This window comes from Penicillium canariense (genome assembly GCF_028826845.1).
Source record: "Penicillium canariense strain IBT 26290 chromosome Unknown utg000001l_segment0_segment0, whole genome shotgun sequence".
Taxonomy (NCBI): domain Eukaryota; kingdom Fungi; phylum Ascomycota; class Eurotiomycetes; order Eurotiales; family Aspergillaceae; genus Penicillium; species Penicillium canariense.
In genome coordinates this window covers 3,347,349-3,370,072 of record NW_026622728.1, presented here as the reverse complement: position 1 = coordinate 3,370,072, position 22,724 = coordinate 3,347,349, and the positions used below count along the sequence as shown (strand labels likewise).

Here is a 22,724-nt window from a genome sequence, read left to right as displayed (position 1 = left end):
ACATATCTGTTGTCAGCCTTACAGCATCCACTTGGCTGGTTGCAAACAATTGTCTTGGCTGTTTCCAGATCCCTCATCCCCACATTTGTTATGATAGCGATATGATTTACTAGTGACCTGACGTACGTACCTGCATAAAGTAATACCGACTACAAAGGAGGAATTTTCTTTTCAAAGCCTCACCAATGACCAGATGGTCTAGGCTAGTTCTTTCTAGCCGTGACTTACTGTTCGGCAGGCATGAAGCTTGTTCGCACGGAGCGAGCGGAATAGTCTGTGCAGCTGGTATTCAAATAGCCTCAGCCGGTCGCGGACGGGCCTGGATTTTGTTAAGTAGATCTCTTCATGGACTGAAGACTTTCCATGTCAAGGCCTACTTTTGCCTCGCCTATAGAGTTGTAGAAGATACTACCCAGGAGGATAGGTAAGAAGGGGATTAGAGATGAATTAGCGGAAGACCTTAACGAAGACATTACGGGCATTGGAGGTCCCGCAATAGCTTATCGTACCACTGCACTTGTGTAGCAAGCGCCTCGACTCGTTCCAGGCGCCTGCGGGACTCTTCCAGATGAGCTAGCCTCCTTGTGTCTAATAGCTCTTGATGGTAGTCCGGAATTGTTTGCTGCTCCTCCACGGTAAGAGGGGGGCGTAAAGGCAGCGGAAAGCGCATATGCTGGAGTAGGCCTACCTGGGAAGCATGCCGTGCCCGAGGAACGGGCTCTTCTTGATCATCGACGGTGTTGCGGACGAGCTTTGCTAGTTCTTCTAGTCTATCAAAGACGCTTCGGCAGTTTCGAACAATCTTCTGCCTCATAGGGTATCCAGATGATCGTCTCGGAGACTTGCCAACAAACAGAATTGAGGGCTTGACAATTGTCGCGCTCAGCTTGCTCGCTGGCTTCATCCATCACTTTGGAAAGGATTGCTGGCTGTGCGGAGGGCCGAATCTTGATGAACGAGAGCGGGCCGCCCTTCAAATCAAACTGACCACGGTGCTGATCGACAAAGTTCGGTTCATCTTGCTCAAAACCGGTCTCGATGGCACAATTCTTGTCTGTGAATATTACTTGGCCTCGTGCACTGTTGTGGAGTCCGAAGGCCACTCGGGGTTGTTGAGATTCGAGTACGACGTGATATTTGCCGGAGAAGAGCTTGTTGCCAACTGTCAGTTGACATGGCCTCCACATGATTGCTGTGGTCCACAGTTCGCGAGGGCAATCGTAACCAAGTCGCTTCTCGAAAGGTGGGGGCGCGATTACTGCGTTGGCCATTTCGGTGGCAGTGTCGACCTCCATTGCGCGAAATGGAAAAGGCGAGGAGAAGGCGAAGGGAAGAAGGTGAAGGAGAAGATGGAGGAGAAATGTGGTAAGGGTAATGGTGATGTGTAGTGAAAATAGGTGTCTTTCGAAGAAAGGGCCCAAGGAGGGCAGGGAAATGACTGGGCAAGGGATCGATGATGAGAAGACAAGCCGGTGAGCATGCCAGTGAGCGTCGAGAGCGGTGTTTGGAGCGTGATATCAGCAAGCGAGACCTCGGTGGCAGTGAAGAGGAAAAGGAAAAGATTGACGCAAGATGAAAGTGGAAGGGAAGAGGATAAGTAGGCGACCGGTTAGAGCGTTCACTCTATAAACACTGAGGCGCACCTTCCTAAAGTGGTGATCAGCTGAGGCAACAATACAACGCGCGAGTCACTTCATTCCTGCATCTCCTACTTATCCTCTTCCAACTTTTGATCCTCCCGTGCGTCTTGCCCCCACAAGGTGTTGAGAGACCTGAGCTTCACAAAGTACCTGTAAGCCTTCATACCGCTACATGAGTTGCTGACGAGACACTTCATAGACATTGAATGCAGCTGGATGTTCTGCCAGCTCGCACTGTTCAGTCTTTCGCCCTTCGCAATCCCTCTGCCCAATCCCCTGCTCACTCCCCTGCCCGGGGTGCTTTCTTCGAAAGGTCCTCTAGCCCCCACGTTCACCTGCACATGGATGAGAAAGATGAATCCCTAGCTACCTGCTTCCCGGTACGCAAAGTTCATCAACGAGCCTACCCTCCTGGCTACTACACGCCGGCGAGCCTATGACTCCAAACAATACCTGATGGATCCAGCCCTCGCGGGAATTACTCGCGCTTTACGAGGAGGTCGCTATGGTTATCAAGGCCTAAGGTCGTCCGCCTACGCCGGGACGAACATGACATGAACAGAGTGGCGACGACTATCAACAGCAACATTGACACCATAGCAATGGCCATTCTGGATGTCAAGCTTAGCGCGTCAGCTTTCCCTATGCTAGCCTCCTGCTATGACAGCTTCGACTAAGTGCCTCACACCCGCGAAGTCAAAACAAGCACCCGCAAGATCGCCTCCCACACAGATACGCCGTCGCCTAAACGTCCACGCTTTACCCTGCACCCGGAAGCTACCTACATAAAGCTTCTAGAAGACCCCGCTACTCACATTCTGCTGGATCCCAAAGCAAACCTCTCTAATCTAGGTGTTTCCCACCTAGATTGGTCTTTGATAGACATCGACTCGGCGACGCCACGCTAGTCGCCGCCGAGCACAATCTCCAGTTCTAAGGCTTGCCGGACGAGGCTAACCATCTTCAACGAGCAATTCTCAGACGGATGAAGCACCGTACTTTAGTCGAGGATGTCATCAAGTGATACCCCTATATACCACCCGCCTAGGCTTACGTACCGCCTGTCACCCTCTCGCGTGGTGATATCCCGTACGTGGTGCTAGTCGACGCTATAAAGACCCAACCCGTCGCTGGTAGACGCACTCCCTATTTCCCAGACATTTCGAATCGCGAAGGCCCTGGATGGCAGTACTGGCTCGGAGAAGGTCCCGCTACTCTGCCAGGAGATGGCTCCGCCAGCCCTTCCGCTGCCGCTTTCGCGGATTTCACCGACAACGAGGTCGCCCACAGCTATGACTGAATGATACACCAGGTTTAGGTTAGGCACTGTACTGGAAGGTTTGGTACTGCACTGGAACGTTTAGCACCGCACCGGAAGGTTCGGCACTACACCGGAAGTTTCGGACGACGAAATGGGTCACATTATTACCCAAAGCATTGAGAACCTCGCGAGCACTTGCTTGATCAAACCCGCCACAAGCGACGATGAGGTTTAAATACACATTTTACACCTTTACCTCGTCTACTCTATTCGACATCAAGTTATCACTTAATAAGTTTTCTTTCTATCTAGCGGACAAGATGTTCTCTACTGAGCCCGTGATTGTTACCGCATGACTACACTCCTATGCTTATGTCACGTTCCCCGTCTACATCAGGAGCTTCCTCTTCAGATAGTAATCTCATCTTCTTTCACCAGTCATCAGGATAGCTTACAATACCACCCAATTTGTGCGCTCATCGTGCCGAGTAAAGCATTCCTTGGCACCGCACATTCATTTCCACAGGAGATCGAAGTGTAAGTAGAAGCCAATAACTGGGTGGGCACTTTGTCCAGGTGGATCATGATACCAATTTAGAAATCTAGTTTCTGGGCCTATACATTTCGAGTTACTTGATTTCATTCAGAAAAGACTAGATCATGTACAGGTTCAGAGGTACGCAGTGAATGGACCAGAAGAAAGGGAGAGAGTACAGCTTTCCTCCTCCCCCTCCTCCTCGGTTGTATGTACGGGGGGTTACTTCTTCTTCGCCGCCGAGATGTCCACAAAGACATGTCCCAAAGGACCTGCCTGTGGACTCCATCCCCCATGCTCGATTCTATATTTGTCGCTTTCATCCAACACCTCGACCAGATTCTCATATTCTCCTCCACGATTCTCCCAATGAAGCTCACAAATCTTAGTATCCCCATGAAATAAGTCCAGGCGGCCCTCACTGCCTCGACGGCCGCGAGCACTGATCTCGCCAATACCATCCGAGGAGATTTTCATCTCGTCGATGTCCTCTTCGGTGAGCGACTTGCGGCGGTCTTCGGGGTTGTGGAACTCGCCGCTACTGGATGTTAGTAGTGATATGATGGAGACTTCGAGGAAGACTTACCCTTCAATGACAGTGTTTTGCACTGTAATCTCGCCATCCTTGAGATGGTCCCGAATGTGGAGGGAGACCCATTGGGAATTGTAGTTGTCCATGGTGGAAATCGAAATGGTAAAATGTAGCAGTGATAAGTCAAAGTGGAAGTCCTGAGGCTTCTTGCAAGAATGCCGGCCCTGGGTTATATATTACCCTATAATGCGGGGTTCGCTTGTACCTATGTACATCAGTCCGCTTAGGTAAGTACGAAGTGGTGCGAAGGTCGTGTGATGACTCGTAGATGCAACTCACCTGGAGATGATGTGGTCATAACGGGTACGTCCGCGTGATCCCATTGGCCATTGGCAGCCGAACCACGAAACCACGCTGGTTTGGCCCCCTTAAGGTTTGCGGGGCGCACCGGCTTCATTAATTCAATTGTACCCCAACCCCAAATTTGAGTGATGATCACGTGGGCCATAGGCTGCAGATTCCATCTCCTCGTAGTTCTTGGTTCCTCTATCCCCAAGAACACCCTCGGCGCTTACTCTTTCTTCGGATTGGCTTAGGCAGATTGGCCCCATCCGCGGCGTTCTCCCTCGTCTTGGTCTGCATAATTCTCACAGTACCTGTAAAAATCGTATCGCCATTTTCAAGGACGGAACACCAAGGATCTCCAGAGCTGTCCATGGGCCGTACACTGGTTGAGTACGGCTGAGCGTACGAGAAATCCTGCTTTCCACACTCTATAATCACAGCTAGAGACATGATCAAAGATCATAGAATAGTAGGCCGGTCGAGTATGCACGCATCCGGTAATAACCCTGAGGTCAGAAATATATATCGAATCAGGAATAAACCCATCGGCCGCCAGGCCACAAAGCATCAACTGAAAGAACTCTGTTTTCACGGTAACAAATTCCAGGGAGTGTCATTCACTTCATCCAGGGGTCTAAAAACTAACTTTATGCACCAAGGGCCAACGATCACATGACTGTAAAGTATGTGCAGGATACATGGATGGAATTGAATGAGAATCATGAAACAGCCAAAGCGGCGACGGCCCAAGGTGCCATATTCACCGTATAGTTCCCACTGTCGTTCTGAACCTTAGTTATCACCGTTTGAATCGAGATATCATGAGGCCGATTTCCTTGAAGCTGGGACCCAGCGAGCATTTCCAGTCTTCCTGAGTTGGTGTCTGGAATGCTGACAGTAACATTCTGCTCGTCCGCACCGTAATTAGCCAGCTTGACATAATAAGTCGAATTCGTCTTCGAGGCCACCCAATACAGGGGTCCAAAATCCGAGGACGAGTTCACTGGCAGAATAGTGTCCCCTTTGTTGGATGCAAACATTTTTTGGACATAATAAGAGGTTGATGGTGTCATTGAACCCGGACTAGAGTCGAATCCATACAGTGTGGGCTGAATGAACAAGATTAAATGTCAGTATTGCACAGTCAATGCTTGGGAAGCGGAGAATATACTTACCGACCATGCAATGAGTCCAAAGTGCTCCAACATCGGCGCGTACGCTGCCATCTGCACAATATCGCTGTTTCGCTCCATGCCCATCATATACACTGCCTCACTACAACTACCTTGAATGTATGACCGGTACGTGCCTTTGGCATCTGACGTATTCCGACAACCGTATTCGCCCACCATCACGGACTGATTCCGGGGTTGATTGTCAAACTGATTGAACAAGGCCACAAAATCGTCTGGCTGCCGGTAGAGATGCAAGTCGATAATGACGCCCTCGGGTAAAGGTGATGGGAGGCAGCGATAATCTCCATTCGACGCAACAAGCGTAATATGGGGATACTTGTCATGGATTGCCTTGTAAATTTGATTGAAGCGATCAGGGTAGGTAGCACATCCACCCGTAAGATCATCTTCGTTTCCAATTTCCACATAGTCAATTTTCCATGGGTCCCTGCGTCCGTTTTGTGCCCGCAGTTTTCCGTATTGCGTAGTCGAGCTCCCGAGAAGATACTCCAGCTCATTCATAATGTCGTCCACATACGGCTCAAGATCAGATCCTGATATAATGTCTCCGTAGGACTTGCCAGCCCAGACAGCCAGAAGGGGGGTCATCTTCATGTCTTCGCACCACCATAGATATTCATCTAGGCCAAGAGCGTCGGAGTTTGGGTAAAACCAGTCACTCTCTCTGCCAGGTCGGTCGATAAGGGGGCCAATCGTTGTGTTCCACTTCCACCGGCTGTCAACCTGCAATCCCTCAATGTTATTGCCCCCTGGAAACCGGAGGACCGTTGGGTTGACCTCTGCCAAAACCGTGGCTAAATCCTTGCGTAACCCATTCTCCCTGTCATGGTACGTGGGCGGGAATAATTGAATATAGCCAAAGCTCAACGAGCTGCCAGCAACCTTTGATCCATCAAAGGTCAAGTGCCACTCATTATCTCCATCCGGAGACGGCTTTGAGTCAAATGTTGTACTGAATTGTGTGAACTTGGCGGCCGTGCTCTGGACGGTGAGATTGTGATCCGCGTATACGATGCCGCTATGCGACCCAAGTAGCTGAATGTTGATAGCACCTGAATAGTCACCCATCATCCAGAAGGACGTGTTGTAGGTCGTGTTCATGACCGGTACTCCGTTGTAACCAGTATTTGCAAATCCCACATAGCTTGTTGCATCTTCCGGCACCGAGACACTGAGCGATGACTTGATTGCCGTGCTCACGGGCTTCGACGTATCTCGAGAAATTTGCGCATCTCCCACTGGAGCATAGGATGTCATTCCAAGACTGGACCCTTGGAATCCATTGTTTTGGAGCAGCTGTCCGTGAATACCGCCATCACCTTATCGGGCCAAGTCAGTCACGTTCCCATCACCTTGCTAGCAAAGTGTCAATCGTGGGCCTTACCTGAATGGTCCATTTCCTAACGAGACAAAGACAATTAGTGGGGTGTTCAAGATAAGAAAGCATGGAAAGTTCTTACCTCGAACATCACTCCATACAGCAGCGGGCTGGACCTGTTCCCACCATCTTTTGCGACCGCCAGGCTCACCAACCCGGAGCCAGTGCGATCATGGGTCAACGCTTCCGCGCCGCATGTCGCCAAAGCGATGGATATCGCCGCACCCAGGCTTGAAAAAACCGCCGTTCCTGACTTCATAGCGTGTCCAGAGAGTGTCTAGAGACACGAATGGATCTTCTGAGGCTAAGCTAGTTCATAATAACGCTTATAACCCCCATCAAGCACCTGGCTAGATTCTGAAATCCAATTCGCTCTCAATTTTCTTCTCCAGAAGGCTCTCTCCTCAAGAAAACAACATGGACCCTGATGTTCGCTGCGTGCAAATCAAGTTGCGCGAAACGCGCTATAGACTTTGGCATCCGCGGCTCGGAAAGCAGAATCATCCAATGAGATTCATCACAGCCATCTGATTCTGTCTTCCAAGTTCACAACGTCATATTCTGTATGATGTGCGACCGAAGGAAAATGAGTCTGGCAGGATTCACGCGCAGATCACCTCCCAGGAGTCATGACGTCGGACACTCCGCGTTCGCGGAAGGCAGATTTGAGCACCATCTGGATGGGTAGAGAGATCCATATCCTATGCTGCTTGCAATGAGTCTTCGAGCGTAGTACTGAGTGATCCCAAGTGTCTATATGTCAGTCATACCTGCCAAGCAGCACGCTCTTTTCCCCAAGACTCCCGTGCTGTGGGGCGTGGTTCAAAATTGCAAGCCTCGGTCGCAAGGAACTACCGCGAATGGAACATTGATACGCACACCCTTGGAGTACCTAGGCAGGTAGCAATGATAAGGTTTGTTGATAAAAGTTGAGAATCATTTCTTATTTCGACCGAAAATGTCCCTGGGGCTGCTGCGGGTGAGATTAGGTTGTTTGCCAAGGCTGTTATATATGCGCGATTTCTGTCCTTCGCAGTGTCGCGCAATTTACCGTGGAACAAGCCCTGCGAGCGATGTGCAAACGAGTCGAGATGTACAGTATAATTGCCTCATCTGTGGATTTTTCACTACTTGACCGAGCCCAGCCGGTATCTCCGATTATATTCGGAAGGTCTAGGTCCTTCTAAATGGTCTGCTGACAGCCAGATCGCCTTGTTACGTGCCATTCCGCCGTCGAGCGGTGACCTCGACGCTGTTCGAGGCGACCCCCAGTTACGCCCCACGCTAGCACCTGACACTCCTAGCCTCCTCTACCTCCAATAACGCGGGCAGGTGCATAGATGGGGGCGGAGTTTAGGATCAGAATGCGTTATCGCCGTCCACAATATACTATCTCCGGTTTGATAAATCGCTAGTCAGACACTGTGGATCTAGTTCAAAAGTCCTGGGAGAACTATACGTTCTCCACGGAAGCAGTCAAGCTATAAATAAATCCTACATTCCATTCACAAAACTAGAATAGAGTGAACTCACATAGTTTTAAACTGAACATCAGAAAGAAGCCTTTTCTCTTCCCAAAAAGTGCAGTGTATAACTCGTGATCACTACATCATGTCGCCCCAAGTCTGGCTCGTTACTGGTACTTCTTCCGGCTTTGGCTTGGAGCTCGTCAAAGAGATAGTGGCCCGGGGCGATCAAGCGATTGCAACAGCACGTAATGTGGAGCAGATTGCTCACCTGAGAGACATCGGCGCTGCGACTTTACAACTTGATGTCACAGAACCTCAGGAGGTGCTCAATCGCAAAGCCGAAGCGGCAATCTCAATCTATGGAAAGATTGATATACTGGTGAACAATGCAGGACATACGCAGCTTGGTATTCTTGAAGAAATGAGGTATTCCCAGACCTGATTTGCAGAAGCAAAGTTCCCCAAAGCTAATTCGAGTTATTCATCCGTCAGTCACGACCATTGGCTCTCACAGTTTAATACGAACGTCTTCGGGGCTGTGAACACCACCCGGGCTTTCCTCCCTCACATGCGGAGCAACAAGTCTGGTGTAGTGATCTTTATTGGATCGTTGGTTGCTTGGGATGGTTTCCCGGCTCTCGGAGCATACTGCGCCACGAAGGCTGCGATCCACTGTACGTGATGGAGATAGATTGTTGCGATTATCGCCGTCTATAAGGAAAAAAGGCAAACAACTAATATCGCTTTCAGGCGCTTCCGAGTCTTTATCTAAAGAGCTCGAGCCAATCGGAATCAAAACCCTTCTTGTAGAGCCCGGGGCGTTTCGCACGGAGCTTCTCAACAAGCCAGCAAGCCAGAGGGCCGTCTCCAAGTTCGAAGATTATCGACCTATCTCGGAGACAGTGGTGAAAAACTTTGACGACTTCAACGGGAACCAGCCTGGGGATACGGTGAAAAGTGCTCAGCGCATTGTTGATATTGTGAAAGGAGAGAATGGCGCTGCCGGTAAGCCGTGGCCGGGCACGCTGCCGCTGGGGTCTGATGCAGTTTCGGCTATTCGGAAGAAATGTGAGGCCACACTTCAGGACATTGAAGTGTGGGGAGAGTTCGCCAAGTCGACAGACTTGTAAACATTTTTCTTACGTAGGATTCGTTTCAATGCCAGGACCATCACCTTTCTGAGACCCCTTGCCTCCCCCACCTGGCTGCATCAGGTTAATAGAGTATCATCTGCCTCCCCCACCCGAATAAAGTGGGGTTCTCTCGCCTCTAGCAATAACCAAATCGAGACCCGGAATGAGGTGGCAAAACCAGCTCTGGAACCCTTGAATTCATATATCTCACAAATCCATCTAGAGGCTTCTTCTTAGTTCTTGTTGCTTCATATAGTATATTTCCAGACCGTAGACAAGTTGGGGCGATGCATCATTGCCCTGGTAAGTAATAGTCACGTGTCAGAGTATATCTCTGCCGCTCGAGTCTATTCGAACCTCCAAGTTCCAAGCGACATACCAAGATATCTCCCATCATTGTCAATAGCCCTGTATTGTATTCCAATGACACAGACCAACCCACCACAGCCCAGTGGGGGTGGTCGTTTGCTCAATACCTTCATCAATCGGTGAGTAGGCAAGCCCTCTACAGACCGCAGGTGTGTCTGCAAAATTCGTCTGCGCCGCGAAGATAATGAAAATCGTCTCTGATTTGGATAGGCCCATTGGTAATCACGGTGCAGGATGGTCTAGTCTGTGGGATTCGGGGGAAAGTGATCTATGGGATCGGGGAAAGGCATCACCAGCCCTGGTAGATATCATCGAACAAGAACGGGTGCTACTCTCTCCATTTACTTCGGATGGCCGAAGAAAAAAAGCCCTTGTACCAGTAAGGCCATACCACTCTGTTGATGAAATTATCTGCACCCGTCGATGGATCCGCTGACTTCCGAGATATCAGGGGTGTGGCCGTGGATACGACGTAGTGATGTTGGCACTACATGGATTTGACGCGTTCGGATTGGAGATATCCGAGACAGCCATCAAGGAAGCCGAGATATATGCATCTGCTGAGCTGGCGAAGCCATCCGATTATCACTTTGGTAGCGGACAGCATCAGCCCCTAACCACCGGTTCTGTGACATTTTTCCAAGGGGACTTTTTCACTCCACAATGGAACTTCAAAGCAGGCATTGATGAGACAACTCAGTTTGATGTAGTCTACGACTATACTGTGAGCTTCTGTATTATTTTCAAGTTGATTACGGGATTGCTGATGTCCTCGAACAGTTTCTATGTGCTTTGCATCCAGAGCAAAGAAAAGAGTGGGCGTCAGGTATGGCTCGGGTTTTAAAGTCCGGAGGCCTTCTTATCTGTCTAGAGTTCCCATTGTACAAGGATCCAAAGCTTCCAGGGCCCCCTTGGGGATTGAAAGGGGTTCATTGGAATTTGCTAGCTGAAGGAGGCAAGGGTATGATCACCGGCCCAGTGGGAGCCGACGGCAAAGAACAAAAGACCGCCAGCTCAGATCTTGGAGACTTCAACAGGGTTTTGTATGTCACACCAGCCCGATCATATGACGTGGCAAAGGGAACAGACATGGTCAGTGTGTACGTGCGGAAGTAGGACATCCTTTGATCTGCAGCCGGCCTACGTCTTCTTATCTGCCAATTCAATCATCTCGTCTTTCCCCTTGTTGTGATCATCACCCACTTCCACATCCACAGTCTTGGCGTTGGGTTGCTCATCCACGGCAGCAACAACCAGTTCAAATCGACGACCGCGTTTCTCAGGTCCAAAGGCTGTAGTGACCACAATTCCCGTAGCAATGATAGCAGTCGCAACACCCATGACAGGCCCGTAGGCAGACGCTTGATGGCCCGATGCTGTCGTGACCCAGGTCGACTCGGCAATGGCGTTGACAATCTGAGCCGAGGGAGAGCTGATCATGTTGCCCACTTGGTAAGTGATACCTGGAAACGAAGACCGGAATGCCGGGGGAGACAGCTCATTGAGGTGAATGGGAATGACTCCCCAGGCACCTTGAATGAAGAATTGCATGAAGAAGCCTGTTGCGCTGAGTGCTGGCTCTCCGGTTGGTAGAATCCATGCTGGGATGAGGATTCCAGAAATCAAGGCAGAAACAACAATAGCTCGGCGCCGGCCAACAAACTGTGACAAATAACCGATTATTGTTCCACCAACGCAGGCTCCGGTCTTCATTATAATAGACGCTCTTGAAGCACCAGAATTGTTGAGCTCCTTTTGCGTGAGCATGAAAGTGGTGTATGAATCTTGCGATGTGTGGGAGTAGTAGTTGAACTAATAGAAGTCAAGTCAAATTAGAGTTTGGTCTGTCGGCGGAAGAAGGTGTAAAAATCCAAGCTTACCCAAGTCATGAGGATGATACAGTAGATGCACATCTTCCATTCCTTGGCCAACATATCTTGGGTCTCTTTCCAGAACTCGGATGCGTTCATGCTTCTTTTCCCTGCCTTTTTGGCAGCAAGAAATTGTTTCGATTCAGGGAAGAAAATGCGGATGATTCCAACGCCGATGGACATCCCAGCTGAATGAGAGAGATCATTAGGACGATCAATTCCTGTCGAGATTCTTCACTACTTACCTGCAGCCCAAAACACCGTTTTCCAACTATCAGTAGAACCACCGACTCCGAGATTAGCACATGCAGCCAGCACATACCCCAGGGAATATCCTTGCTGAAGAATTCCAGACATGAGACCTCTAGCATTCACACTTTCCGAGGAAGCATTAGTACGGAGGGCATGATAAAGGATAGTGAAAGCTTACGGGCAATGCTCCAACGCCATCGCAATAGCATTTCCGTACACTCCTCCCATAAACAGACCAAAGAGACTGCGCACTGCCAGAAATTGCTGGAACGTTTGGCTGTAGATCGTAGCAATTTGCAAGATCCCGAGCACGATCATGTTCAGCACCATCGGCCATTTGCGACCATACTTATCACCAGCAAACCCAAAAAACACCGCACCAACACTTCTCAACAGCAGTGTGAGCGTGATAGCAGTTGTCACATCTGTCTTGGAACGACCGTAGTAGTCGGATAGCTTCTTGGTTTGGATAGAGAGCGCATGGAAATCAAATGCATCAGCGGTCCATGCGGCAAGACCCACAAGAAAGAAGACCCAGTCTCTAGCCGACAGCTGGGCCATTAGTCTGATGGGGTTGTGGATGGGTTCAGGGGACTGCCATTCTACATGCTTCTCTCCGTGCTCGTTGGTCACCTCGACGCGCTGCTTCCAGATAAACAAATCTTTGAAAGCTTGACGCGCAGCAGGAATGACCCCCCTCGCGATAGGGTCAGCAGGCTCATTTGACGCCATGATAAAATTCTGGAGAGGAAAATGGCTGAGGTTTCACAATTTTGGCAACCAATTTGGCCAGTACAAAGATGAAAAGCAAGCTTGGATATATCACATTTCTCAAGCTCACACTCCGGCATCCCTCCCCTACTTATACGCAACCTCGTGCGCATCTCCCCCCGCACTTTCTTCCGCATCTTTCTCGTGCTCAATCCCCAACGTGCTGCCGACCCCAAAGATATCACTGGGCCCTTGCGGGGGTTAAGCCACTCTGTTCGCAGGCCAAGATGCTGCCAAGCATCTGGGCAAGCCCTGTCCTCCAATGCGAAGAGTGCAATCCGGGCAACATCCCGCATTCGACCATGTGTGTGCCGGCTTAGCGTGGAGAGTGCCCCTACCCCGAGATGCTTTCGGCGCTCGCTGCCATAGAGACGGGACAGCCTGCACGGGCGAGATCGGGAGCTTCGCGTTGAGGGGCCAATGATGCGAGGATTGGGGAGCATAGCGAAGGGTAGAATGCCATATATGCACCGGTGGCCTGAGCCACAGTTTTTAAGCTGGCTTCAGACGCCTGTCGCGCGGAAAAGCCTCCGGAAATTGTCCGACAGTGGGCGGTCGAGATATAGACGTGGGCGGGCGGATCGTGGCATACGGCTTGCTTGGGATTTGGAGGCGCTATGCTTGGGATTTGGGGGCGCTATGCTTGGCAAGAGACATTGAAAAAAACTCCGCTATGCGTTTCTGCCCTCGGCTAGAGCCCACACCCTTCAAATTGAATGGGGTCATGCGGAGAGGCGTATGATTTCAACACCCAGGAGCGACCATTTTCAGAGAAATTATACACCCTTATCATAATTAACATTATTTTTCTTCGGCGCATGTTGCCTACTATCATCGGACTATTTGATAGGATTTTCCAGAAGGTGCCATAGGGCTATGGTAGGTTCATTCGCGCCGCCTATCTCAACCAAATGAAAGAGAGAGAACAAAGGTGTGAAGGTGCAAGGTGGTTAGCTCGCAGGCTTAGTTTAGTAATCCTACCAGGCTCAGCTCTAGCCCTTTGCTCTCACTTACTATGACGCGCACCGTCTTTCCACATTCCCCACCGCCCGCCAGTCAAAAGCCCAAACGCCCAACGCCCGGCCCAGCTGCCCCTGTCTCACGTGATCCCCCATAAGCGACACCTCAGCAACGACAACAGCGGACCTCCTGAGGTCACTTCCGCTTCTTCAGATTCCCCCGTCCCCTCTCCTCCTCTCCCGCCATCTTCTTTACTCTCTTTCCTATCTCACTTCTTTTGTGATCCTTTCCTTCTCTTTCCGATTATTCTGGTTTCCTTGCGTGGCGTTTAGTTGGGTGGACAAGGTCGTGCTGCGGCCTAAGTAAATATGGCACCTCTCCCCATCAAGTTCACAGAACTGGTCAATGTACGTTGCGATTTCCCTCGAAACTAGCGTCTCTGCTTTGAATTTACTTTGCTGACAACTTCATCTTCCTACAGTTGACCAATGTTGGCATTGCGGTATGTCTCACCTCTCGGAGGCCTGCATCGCGATCAGCTCCCGTTGCGAGATGAACATGCCGGTCGCGCCCCGCAGGCACCCATAAATTATCCCCTACATCATCAAAAGTTTGAACTGACCTCTTTCGCGAGTCCAGCAAGCATCTATTGGCTTCACGTCGTGTGTAAGTTCCCCAACAGCGCCCCAAAACACATGGAGGTGGCACTCGGCTGACAGGTTATGGCCGCATAACAGACTCTCGAATCGGATCACTATGTCTGCGTTCGCCAGAAGCTCGATGAAGACGACAAGCCGCAAGTCATCATTGTTGACTTGAAGAACAACAATGAGGTCATGCGGCGGCCAATCAACGCTGACAGTGCGATCATGCACTGGAGCAAGAACATTATCGCCCTCAAGGCCCAAGGCCGGACAATTCAGATATTCGACCTCTCCGCAAAGCAAAAGCTCAAGTCCGCGGTGATGAACGAGGATATCGTATACTGGAAGTGGTTCAGCGAAAAGGCCCTGGGTCTGGTTACGGAGAACGCCGTCTACCACTGGGATGTCTATGACGCCACCCAGCAGAACCCGGTGAAGATGTTCGACCGTCTTCCCAACCTTTCTGTAGGTTGATTTGGCTGTTCTTGGCTGGAATGGCATGTCATACTAATTCTCGACTTTTCTTAGGGATGCCAAATCATCAACTACCGAGTCAATTCCGAGGAGAAGTGGATGGTTGTGGTTGGTATCAGTCAACAGCAGGGCCGGGTTGTCGGATCGATGCAGCTCTATTCGAAGGAGCGCGGAATTTCGCAATTTATCGAGGGTCATGCTGCCGCGTTTGCTGACATTAACGTCGAGGGCTCTGCCTTGCCCCACCACCTCTTCACTTTCGCAGTCCGGACCCAGACCGGCGCCAAGCTGCAGATTGCCGAGATCGATCACCAAGAACCCAACCCCCGATTCCAGAAAAAGGCCGTGGAGGTGTACTTCCCCCAGGAAGCAGTCAATGACTTCCCCGTGGCCATGCAGGTGTCCACCAAATACGACATCGTTTATCTCGTTACCAAGTACGGTTTCATTCACCTTTACGACCTGGAGACCGGTACCTGCATTTTCATGAATCGCATCTCGAGCGAGACCATCTTCACCACTGCCTCCGACAATGACGGTGCGGGCTTGGTCGGTGTCAACCGCAAGGGTCAGGTTCTGTCTGTCAGCGTTGATGAGAACACCATCATTGACTACTTGATGAACAACCCGGCAATGTCTTCTCTTGCGGTGAAGCTTGCTTCGCGAGCTGGTCTCCCGGGAGCCGATCACCTTTACCAGCAGCAGTTTGACACTCTCATTAACTCGGGCAACTTCGCTGAAGCCGCCAAGGTTGCTGCTAACTCCCCTCGTGGATTCCTGCGCACACCCGAGACAATCGCCCGCTTCAAGAATGCCCCTCAGACGGGTCAGATGTCGGTCATCCTGCAGTACTTCGGCATGCTGCTCGATAAGGGCTCTCTCAACCGGTACGAGAGTGTGGAGCTTGTCCGACCTGTGTTGCAGCAGAATCGCAAGCACCTGCTGGAGAAGTGGATGAACGAGAAGAAGCTGGAAGCCTCTGAGGAGCTTGGAGATATTATTCGGCCATACGACATGGGCCTGGCCCTTAATATCTACCTCGAGTCCAACATTCCCCACAAGGTTGTTGCTGGGTTCGCCGAGACTGGCCAGTTCGACAGAATACTGTCCTACTCCAAGCAGGTTGGCTATCAGCCCGATTACACCCAGTTGCTCCAGCACATTGTGCGGGCCAACCCTGAGAAGGGTGCCGAGTTTGCTGCTCAGCTCGCTAACGAGGAGAGTGGCGCTCTTGTTGATCTCGACCGTGTCGTAGATGTTTTCCTGTCCCAAAACATGATCCAGCAGGCCACTTCCTTCCTTCTTGATGCTCTCAAGGACAACAAGCCCGAGCAGGGTCATCTGCAAACTCGTTTGCTGGAGATGAACCTTGTCAACGCTCCTCAGGTTGCAGACGCTATCTTGGGCAACGAGATATTTACACACTACGATCGGCCCCGCATTTCGCAGCTCTGCGAGGGAGCTGGTCTCGTCCAGCGTGCTCTCGAAAACTCTGACGACTCTGCTGTGATCAAACGCAACATCGTCAAGACTGACAAGCTGAGTCCCGAGTGGCTGATGAACTACTTCGGGCGTCTGTCTGTTGAGCAGACCCTTGAGTGCTTGGACTTCATGTTGGAGGCCAACATTCGCCAGAACCTGCAGGCCGTGGTTCAAATCGCTACCAAATTCTCCGATCTTCTCGGCCCCAACCGCCTCATCGATCTTTTCGAGAAGTACCGTACTGCCGAGGGTCTCTACTACTACCTTGGCAGTATTGTCAACCTCAGCGAGGACTCCGAAGTGCACTTCAAGTACATTGAGGCCGCCACTGCTATGAACCAGCTCACCGAGGTCGAGCGAATTTGCCGTGAGAGCAACTACTACAACCCTGAGAAGGTGAAGAACTTCCTTAAGGAAGCCCACTTAACTGAGCAGCTTCCTCTCATCATCGTTTGTGACCGCTTCAACTTCATCCACGACCTGGTCCTCTACCTTTACCAGAACCAGCAGTTCAAGTCTATCGAGGTGTACGTCCAGCGTGTTAACCCCTCCCGTGCTCCTGCGGTTGTGGGTGGTCTGCTTGATGTCGACTGCGATGAGAGTATCATTAAGAACCTACTCTCCACTGTGGATCCATCCGCAATCCCCATCGATGAGCTCGTCACCGAGGTTGAAAGCCGCAACCGTCTCAAGCTGCTCCTGCCCTTCCTTGAGGCCACCTTGGCTAGCGGTAACCAGCAGCAGGCTGTCTACAACGCCCTTGCCAAGATCTACATCGATAGCAACAATAACCCCGAAAAGTTCCTTAAGGAGAACGATATGTACGACACCCTGACGGTCGGAAAGTACTGTGAGAAGCGCGACCCCAACTTGGCGTACATTGCCTACAGCAAGGGCCAGAATGACCTGGAGCTGATCAGCATCACCAACGAAAACTCCATGTACCGTGCGCAGGCTCGCTACCTTGTTGAGCGTGCCGACCCTGAGATCTGGAACTTTGTCCTGAGCGAGAACAACATGCACCGCCGCTCGCTCGTCGACCAGGTCATTGCCACTGCGGTTCCCGAGTCGACCGAGCCTGACAAGGTTTCCGTCGCGGTCAAGTGCTTCCTCGAAGCTGATCTTCCTGGCGAGCTGATCGAACTGCTGGAGAAGATCATCCTGGAGCCCTCGCCGTTCAGCGACAACACCAGCCTGCAGAACCTGCTAATGCTGACTGCAGCCAAGGCTGACAAGAGCCGTCTAATGGACTACATCCACCAGCTTAACGAGTTCTCTGCCGATGAGATCGCCGAGATGTGTATCAGCGTTGGCCTATACGAGGAAGCGTTTGAGATCTACAAGAAGGTCAACAACCAGCTGGCTGCCGTTAATGTCCTTGTTGAGAACATTGTCAGCATTGACCGGGCCCAGGAGTTCGCCGAGCGTGTCGAGCTTCCTGAGGTGTGGAGCAAGGTTGCTAAGGCACAGCTGGATGGCCTCCGTGTCTCCGACTCGATCGAGTCTTACATCCGCGCTAACGACCCATCCAACTACAATGAGGTGATTGAGACCGCCACACACGCCGGCAAGGATGAGGATCTCGTCAAGTTCCTTCGCATGGCCCGCAAGACCCTGCGTGAGCCTGCCATTGACACTGCCCTTGCCTTCTGTTTCGCCCGTCTGGACCAGCTTGCCGAACTTGAGGACTTCCTTCGCTCCACCAATGTGGCTGATACTGAGGCCTCCGGTGACAAGGCTTACGAGGAGGGTTACCACCAGGCTGCCAAGATCTTCTTCACCAGCATCTCGAACTGGGCCAAGCTCGCCACTACCCTGGTGCACCTAGAGGAGTACCAAGCCGCCGTTGAGTGCGCTCGCAAGGCCAACAGCGTCAAGGTCTGGAAGCAGGTCAACGAGGCCTGCGTTGACAAGAAGGAATTCCGCCTCGCCCAGATTTGCGGTCTTAACCTCATCGTTCACGCTGAGGAGCTGCAAGCTCTTGTCCGGCAGTACGAGCGCAACGGCTACTTCGATGAGCTCATCTCCGTCCTCGAAGCTGGTCTCGGTCTCGAGCGTGCCCACATGGGTATGTTCACCGAGCTGGGTATTGCCCTGTCCAAGTACCACCCCGACCGCGTGATGGAACACCTGAAGCTCTTCTGGTCTCGCATCAACATTCCCAAGATGATTCGTGCCTGCGAGGAGGCTAACTTGTGGCCCGAGCTTGTCTTCCTCTACTGCCACTATGATGAGTGGGACAACGCCGCTCTGGCCATGATGGAGCGTGCTGCCGACGCCTGGGAGCATCACTCGTTCAAGGACATCATTGTCAAGGTTGCCAACTTGGAGATCTACTACCGCGCCTTGAACTTTTACCTGCAGGAGCAGCCTCTCCTCATCACCGACCTGCTTCAGGTCCTCACCCCGCGCATCGATGTTAGCCGTGTGGTGCGCATCTTCAAGGGCTCGGACAACATCCCCCTGATCAAACCGTTCCTGCTGAATGTGCAGCACCAAAACAAGCGGGCTGTCAATGATGCGATCAACGAGCTGCTGATTGAGGAGGAGGATCACAAGACCCTGCGCGACTCGGTTGACAACCATGACAACTTCGATTCCGTGGAGCTGGCCCAGCGTCTGGAGAAGCACGAGCTCATCTTCTTCCGCCAGATCGCCGCCAGCATCTACCGCAACAACAAGCGTTGGGAGAAGTCAATCGCGCTGTCAAAGCAGGACAAGCTCTACAAGGATGCTATTGAAACCGCTGCCATCTCCGCCAAGTCGGAAGTTGTGGAGGACCTCCTCCGCTACGTAAGTTTATATCCCTCATTTCATTTTCGTTCGTTCAATGAACGTGCAGCTGACTCCATTCACCAGTTTGTCGACATTGGCAGCCGCGAGTGCTACGTTGGCATGCTGTATGCCTGCTACGACCTGATCCGCCCCGACGTGATCATGGAAATCTCTTGGCGCAAGGGCTTGCACGACTTCACCATGCCATTCATGATCAACTTCCTCTGCGAGCAGACTCGCACCATCGAGATGCTCAAGAAGGACAACGAGGAGCGCAAGTCTCGGGAGAAGAGCCAGAAGACCGAGGAGGACAACACTCCCATCCTAGGCGGCTCACGGCTGATGCTCACCCAGGGCCCTGGCGCCCCGGCCAGCCCCATACCATACGGCCAGCAGGCCAACGGGATCACCCCGCAGGCCACTGGCTACCGCGCATTTTAGCGTGGTGTAGTTGCCTGGGTGTTGTGCCCTTGATTCTTCTGCCCTTTTTATTTTTTTTCCCTTATGTGTAACATACAGCGACATGATGACCTCTTGGTGCGAGCAAAAGACATGAGATCGGCGGAAAGGCGGCAGTCGGGGGACTACTATGCCTTGAACTTCAGGGATCTGTTCATGGCGGGCCCGTTAATTTTGTTTCTTCGTTTTCCCCCCCTTCGTATTTTCCTCATTTTTATTTATCCAATGTATTTGATAAGGCCTTCTTTGACTTTTGACCTCCCTCTTCGGTCTGGGCCGTCGGTCTGGTTCAGTAATCGCATTGCGTATCCATCTTTTCCATCCTCCGTCCTGTAGTTACCCCCTTCCTCGCTCCACCCCTCGCTCGAATTATCTTGGCCCGCAGGCCATCCAGCCCCGATAGCACGCTAAGTCCACCATTCTGTATGTACGCAGGTATGTACCTCCATTATTGAGCCAAGGTCCGCCTCGCCGACGATCCAGCCGCCGCCCAAGAAACCCCGCCAAGCCGCCAAGGGCCATCATTTGCAACTATTGCGCCCCGCACAATTCATCTGCAGAGCCCAGCTATGCGGTACTCACGGAGCTAGCTAGAGCTATGAGCTCCGCCACCGCGCAGCCCTGTATATCGCCTTCACCGTGTCGTTGTTTCACCCTTCGTGGAGCGGACTGGTCTTGGCGGGAGGGGGGGGGGGGGGGCGCTGCGGAATGATCGCCATCGTTTACGTTTGGCAGGATCTGTAGCGCCGAGACACTCGAGCTCGACGCAGGCATGTGTTTTGGGTTGGGTTGCTCGCTCGGTTTCTATTATCTATCTACCTAATGGCTACTACGGATCCATCAGGCCGGCTGTACGTACATGCAGATCGACTTGTGCCATGGTATTCCTCGGCCTCCGGCTGGATGGAACGCGACGATATATTCCGGCGAATCTTTTACCCCGGGCAGCAGCGCGAAGGCGAGCCAACGTGTCGTGATGCGCCACGGGAGAATAATGGCTGTGACTTTTTCCGTTGGGAAAAGGGGAGGTCTGGTTAAACGCGGAGAGATCTCGGCTCTTCCTCGTGAGCCGTGGGGCCGGAATTGAGATATTCACGATGGGTGGTGCCGTGGAGGGTCGCGGGAGTGACTATTGGAGCGATAGTCCAGATAGTGTAGCTTACTCCGGGATCTCCCACTGGGCGGATCTGGGGAATGACGGAGCACGGTCGCGGCCGTGATTGACTAGCGGGAGTGACGAGTTGACTTGGCTCCTGATTGATGAGAAATGGACTCAATTGGATGGGCCGGCTTATCGCGGCGGGAGGGATGAGCAGGGGGATTCCATATTACCCGATGAATGGGCGTAGGGCATAACGCCAAGTACTGTACCATCTGGATACCATCTGGATTGTATCGGTGACCGGTTACAATCATCGCTAGCAGTACGTACTCTGCATGGAATTGGAAATCGCATTTTTGCGGCTGCATCTTGGGAATGCGTTGCTATGTAGCTGGACCTTTTCTAAGGGTCTCCATAGTGTGGTGGGTGGGGAGCTTCTCTTGTTCCTATCAAATATCTACGTTTCACCAAGTATGAGTTGGTCGTCCCTCGGTATGCCGCGGCACTTGGCCGGGCCTCGGTTGCTTGGCTTCTAGGCGAATGCCATGACCGGGACCGGGGTGAAGTACAGAGGGTGACCAGGTGACTCTGATTACGGAGTCCAACCGACTAACTACTGAATACCCAATACTAGTCTTCGCTTTGGACGGTCCTTGGCATCGTCCCTGTCATACCAAGCCGGGCGATCAGCCATTGTGCCAAGTGGGGAGGGGCAGGGGAGATAGGTGCGAGCAAGCAAGGGCCCGATCTGGGTCAGTGGCGATGAAGAATTTAGAAACCTGAGACCAGCCCCATCGGTGGGCAGGTGATCCCTTCCTGTAGAGAACGGGCACGCATGATCCGACCCAAATTTCGCAGGACTGCTAGGCTGGACGGGCTAGAGAAAATATTGAAGTCGAATCCATCCTCATGAGACAAACACAAGCGCAATCGGAGAATATGCCAGAGGCAGGATGGGAAACGGGCCAGATGAAACTTCGGAATGACTTTCCCCGAGGTGAACAATTGTCCCTGGTGAGGCAGTGAGAAATGGGCGACGCACGGGGTGTGATTGGCCGGAGGGGGAAGTTGCTCAGGTCGAGAGTTCTCCGAGTCTCCCCCGGACCACTCCAGGTTTCCCGCCAATATCCGTGCCCAGAGGTGGGCGAGTAGGCGATCTGGGAATCCCTAGGCTCTAGAATCACGCTAGAGCTGGACCATCGACCATTGGGGCCGCCGGGGTTTTCTTGACGAAAAAGAAAAGAAAAAAAAAAAAAAAAACCTGGGGAGCATGCCCGAGGACCCGAGGTTGACGACGGGCCTAATCCACCCGATCTCATGGAGCAACGAGAGGGCTGAAGTGTTGAAAGGCTGTTGTCGCGGGTCTTGCGGATGATCTCATCGGGAGATCTCGTTGCCGACGTCGCCTGGGCATTCGCCTGGGCCGGCGCAGATGTCGAGTCAAACTGAGCATGAAGATCATCACACATCAAGGCCCCCGCTGGAGAAGAAAAAGCAATCAAATAAAATCCCGTAAGAGACAAAACCTTGGATCGTCCGGTGTGCCGGTGAACTCTTGGAGACCAGCCAAGTCAGTGACTTGGGCAGTTTGAGTGGGCGGTAAGTACCTGTTACCTCATCGCTGCAGTCAACCCCGGAAAAGTGCTGCACAGGGAGGTATCGGTGACATGCGCGGATCGGCGCCCGTGATTGAGCCAGAGCCCTTTTATCTGCCCCTCCCCTCCCCTCCAAAACCTGCCTCCTCGCTTTCTTTCTACACCATCCTCCTCCCTTCCCTGCCAAATCCATTTCTTCCGGGGCCTTGTCTTGCTGAACCCCCCTTCCCTCCCTGACAGTGCGAGCGTTTGCGCTGCGTTCTGCCGAAACCGGCCTGGGGTTCTATCCGGAGCTTCTAGCCAGCTTCTAACGTGAGTCACTCCCCCGGCGCAAAAGCTTTATGTTTTCCGTTTAGCAATTGCTTCTTTTGAGCGACGGGACCATTGACAGTCAATTTCCCCTATCTTCAGCTTTCTGTGTAAAACCATTCACCCACTTTCTCCTCTTCTCTCCTCTTCCACATTATCCTCCCCACACATC

At 52.0% G+C, this 22,724-nt stretch overlaps 8 protein-coding genes across 8 annotated transcripts; 4 read left to right on the top strand and 4 right to left on the bottom strand.

Moving 5' to 3' along the window:
- Positions 1 to 773: 773 nt before the first annotated feature.
- On the bottom strand, positions 774 to 1,295 carry N7482_001194 (P-loop containing nucleoside triphosphate hydrolase protein; the record flags this gene model as incomplete). The annotated part of the gene is made up of 1 exon (XM_056683319.1): positions 774 to 1,295. The coding sequence occupies one exon, from the start codon at positions 1,293 to 1,295 to the stop codon at positions 774 to 776; it is 522 nt and encodes a 173-aa protein (XP_056546925.1).
- A 551-nt stretch (positions 1,296 to 1,846) lies between these two features.
- Positions 1,847 to 3,136, top strand: N7482_001193 (uncharacterized protein; the record flags this gene model as incomplete). The annotated part of the gene is made up of 3 exons (XM_056683318.1): positions 1,847 to 2,020; positions 2,689 to 2,919; positions 3,005 to 3,136. The coding sequence occupies 3 exons, from the start codon at positions 1,847 to 1,849 to the stop codon at positions 3,134 to 3,136; spliced, it is 537 nt and encodes a 178-aa protein (XP_056546924.1).
- Positions 3,137 to 3,658: 522 nt separating this feature from the next.
- On the bottom strand, positions 3,659 to 4,114 carry N7482_001192 (aegerolysin family protein; the record flags this gene model as incomplete). The annotated part of the gene is made up of 2 exons (XM_056683317.1): positions 3,659 to 3,974; positions 4,023 to 4,114. The coding sequence occupies 2 exons, from the start codon at positions 4,112 to 4,114 to the stop codon at positions 3,659 to 3,661; spliced, it is 408 nt and encodes a 135-aa protein (XP_056546923.1).
- Positions 4,115 to 5,032: 918 nt separating this feature from the next.
- N7482_001191 (alpha-L-arabinofuranosidase A) lies at positions 5,033 to 7,146 on the bottom strand (the record flags this gene model as incomplete). Its single annotated transcript, XM_056683316.1, has 4 exons — positions 5,033 to 5,422; positions 5,489 to 6,828; positions 6,894 to 6,909; positions 6,970 to 7,146. 4 exons carry the CDS (start codon positions 7,144 to 7,146, stop codon positions 5,033 to 5,035), a joined length of 1,923 nt encoding a protein of 640 aa, XP_056546922.1.
- A 1,352-nt stretch (positions 7,147 to 8,498) lies between these two features.
- N7482_001190 (SDR family oxidoreductase) lies at positions 8,499 to 9,486 on the top strand (the record flags this gene model as incomplete). The annotated part of the gene is made up of 3 exons (XM_056683315.1): positions 8,499 to 8,782; positions 8,849 to 9,030; positions 9,107 to 9,486. 3 exons carry the CDS (start codon positions 8,499 to 8,501, stop codon positions 9,484 to 9,486), a joined length of 846 nt encoding a protein of 281 aa, XP_056546921.1.
- A 426-nt stretch (positions 9,487 to 9,912) lies between these two features.
- On the top strand, positions 9,913 to 10,974 carry N7482_001189 (uncharacterized protein; the record flags this gene model as incomplete). Its single annotated transcript, XM_056683314.1, has 4 exons — positions 9,913 to 9,977; positions 10,069 to 10,237; positions 10,310 to 10,582; positions 10,639 to 10,974. 4 exons carry the CDS (start codon positions 9,913 to 9,915, stop codon positions 10,972 to 10,974), a joined length of 843 nt encoding a protein of 280 aa, XP_056546920.1.
- Positions 10,975 to 10,998: 24 nt separating this feature from the next.
- N7482_001188 (carboxylic acid transport protein) lies at positions 10,999 to 12,713 on the bottom strand (the record flags this gene model as incomplete). The annotated part of the gene is made up of 4 exons (XM_056683313.1): positions 10,999 to 11,670; positions 11,739 to 11,917; positions 11,975 to 12,105; positions 12,160 to 12,713. The coding sequence occupies 4 exons, from the start codon at positions 12,711 to 12,713 to the stop codon at positions 10,999 to 11,001; spliced, it is 1,536 nt and encodes a 511-aa protein (XP_056546919.1).
- Positions 12,714 to 14,080: 1,367 nt separating this feature from the next.
- N7482_001187 (uncharacterized protein) lies at positions 14,081 to 19,528 on the top strand (the record flags this gene model as incomplete). Its single annotated transcript, XM_056683312.1, has 6 exons — positions 14,081 to 14,119; positions 14,194 to 14,214; positions 14,352 to 14,378; positions 14,450 to 14,821; positions 14,885 to 19,105; positions 19,172 to 19,528. 6 exons carry the CDS (start codon positions 14,081 to 14,083, stop codon positions 19,526 to 19,528), a joined length of 5,037 nt encoding a protein of 1,678 aa, XP_056546918.1.
- Between the last annotated feature and the right edge of the window lie 3,196 nt (positions 19,529 to 22,724).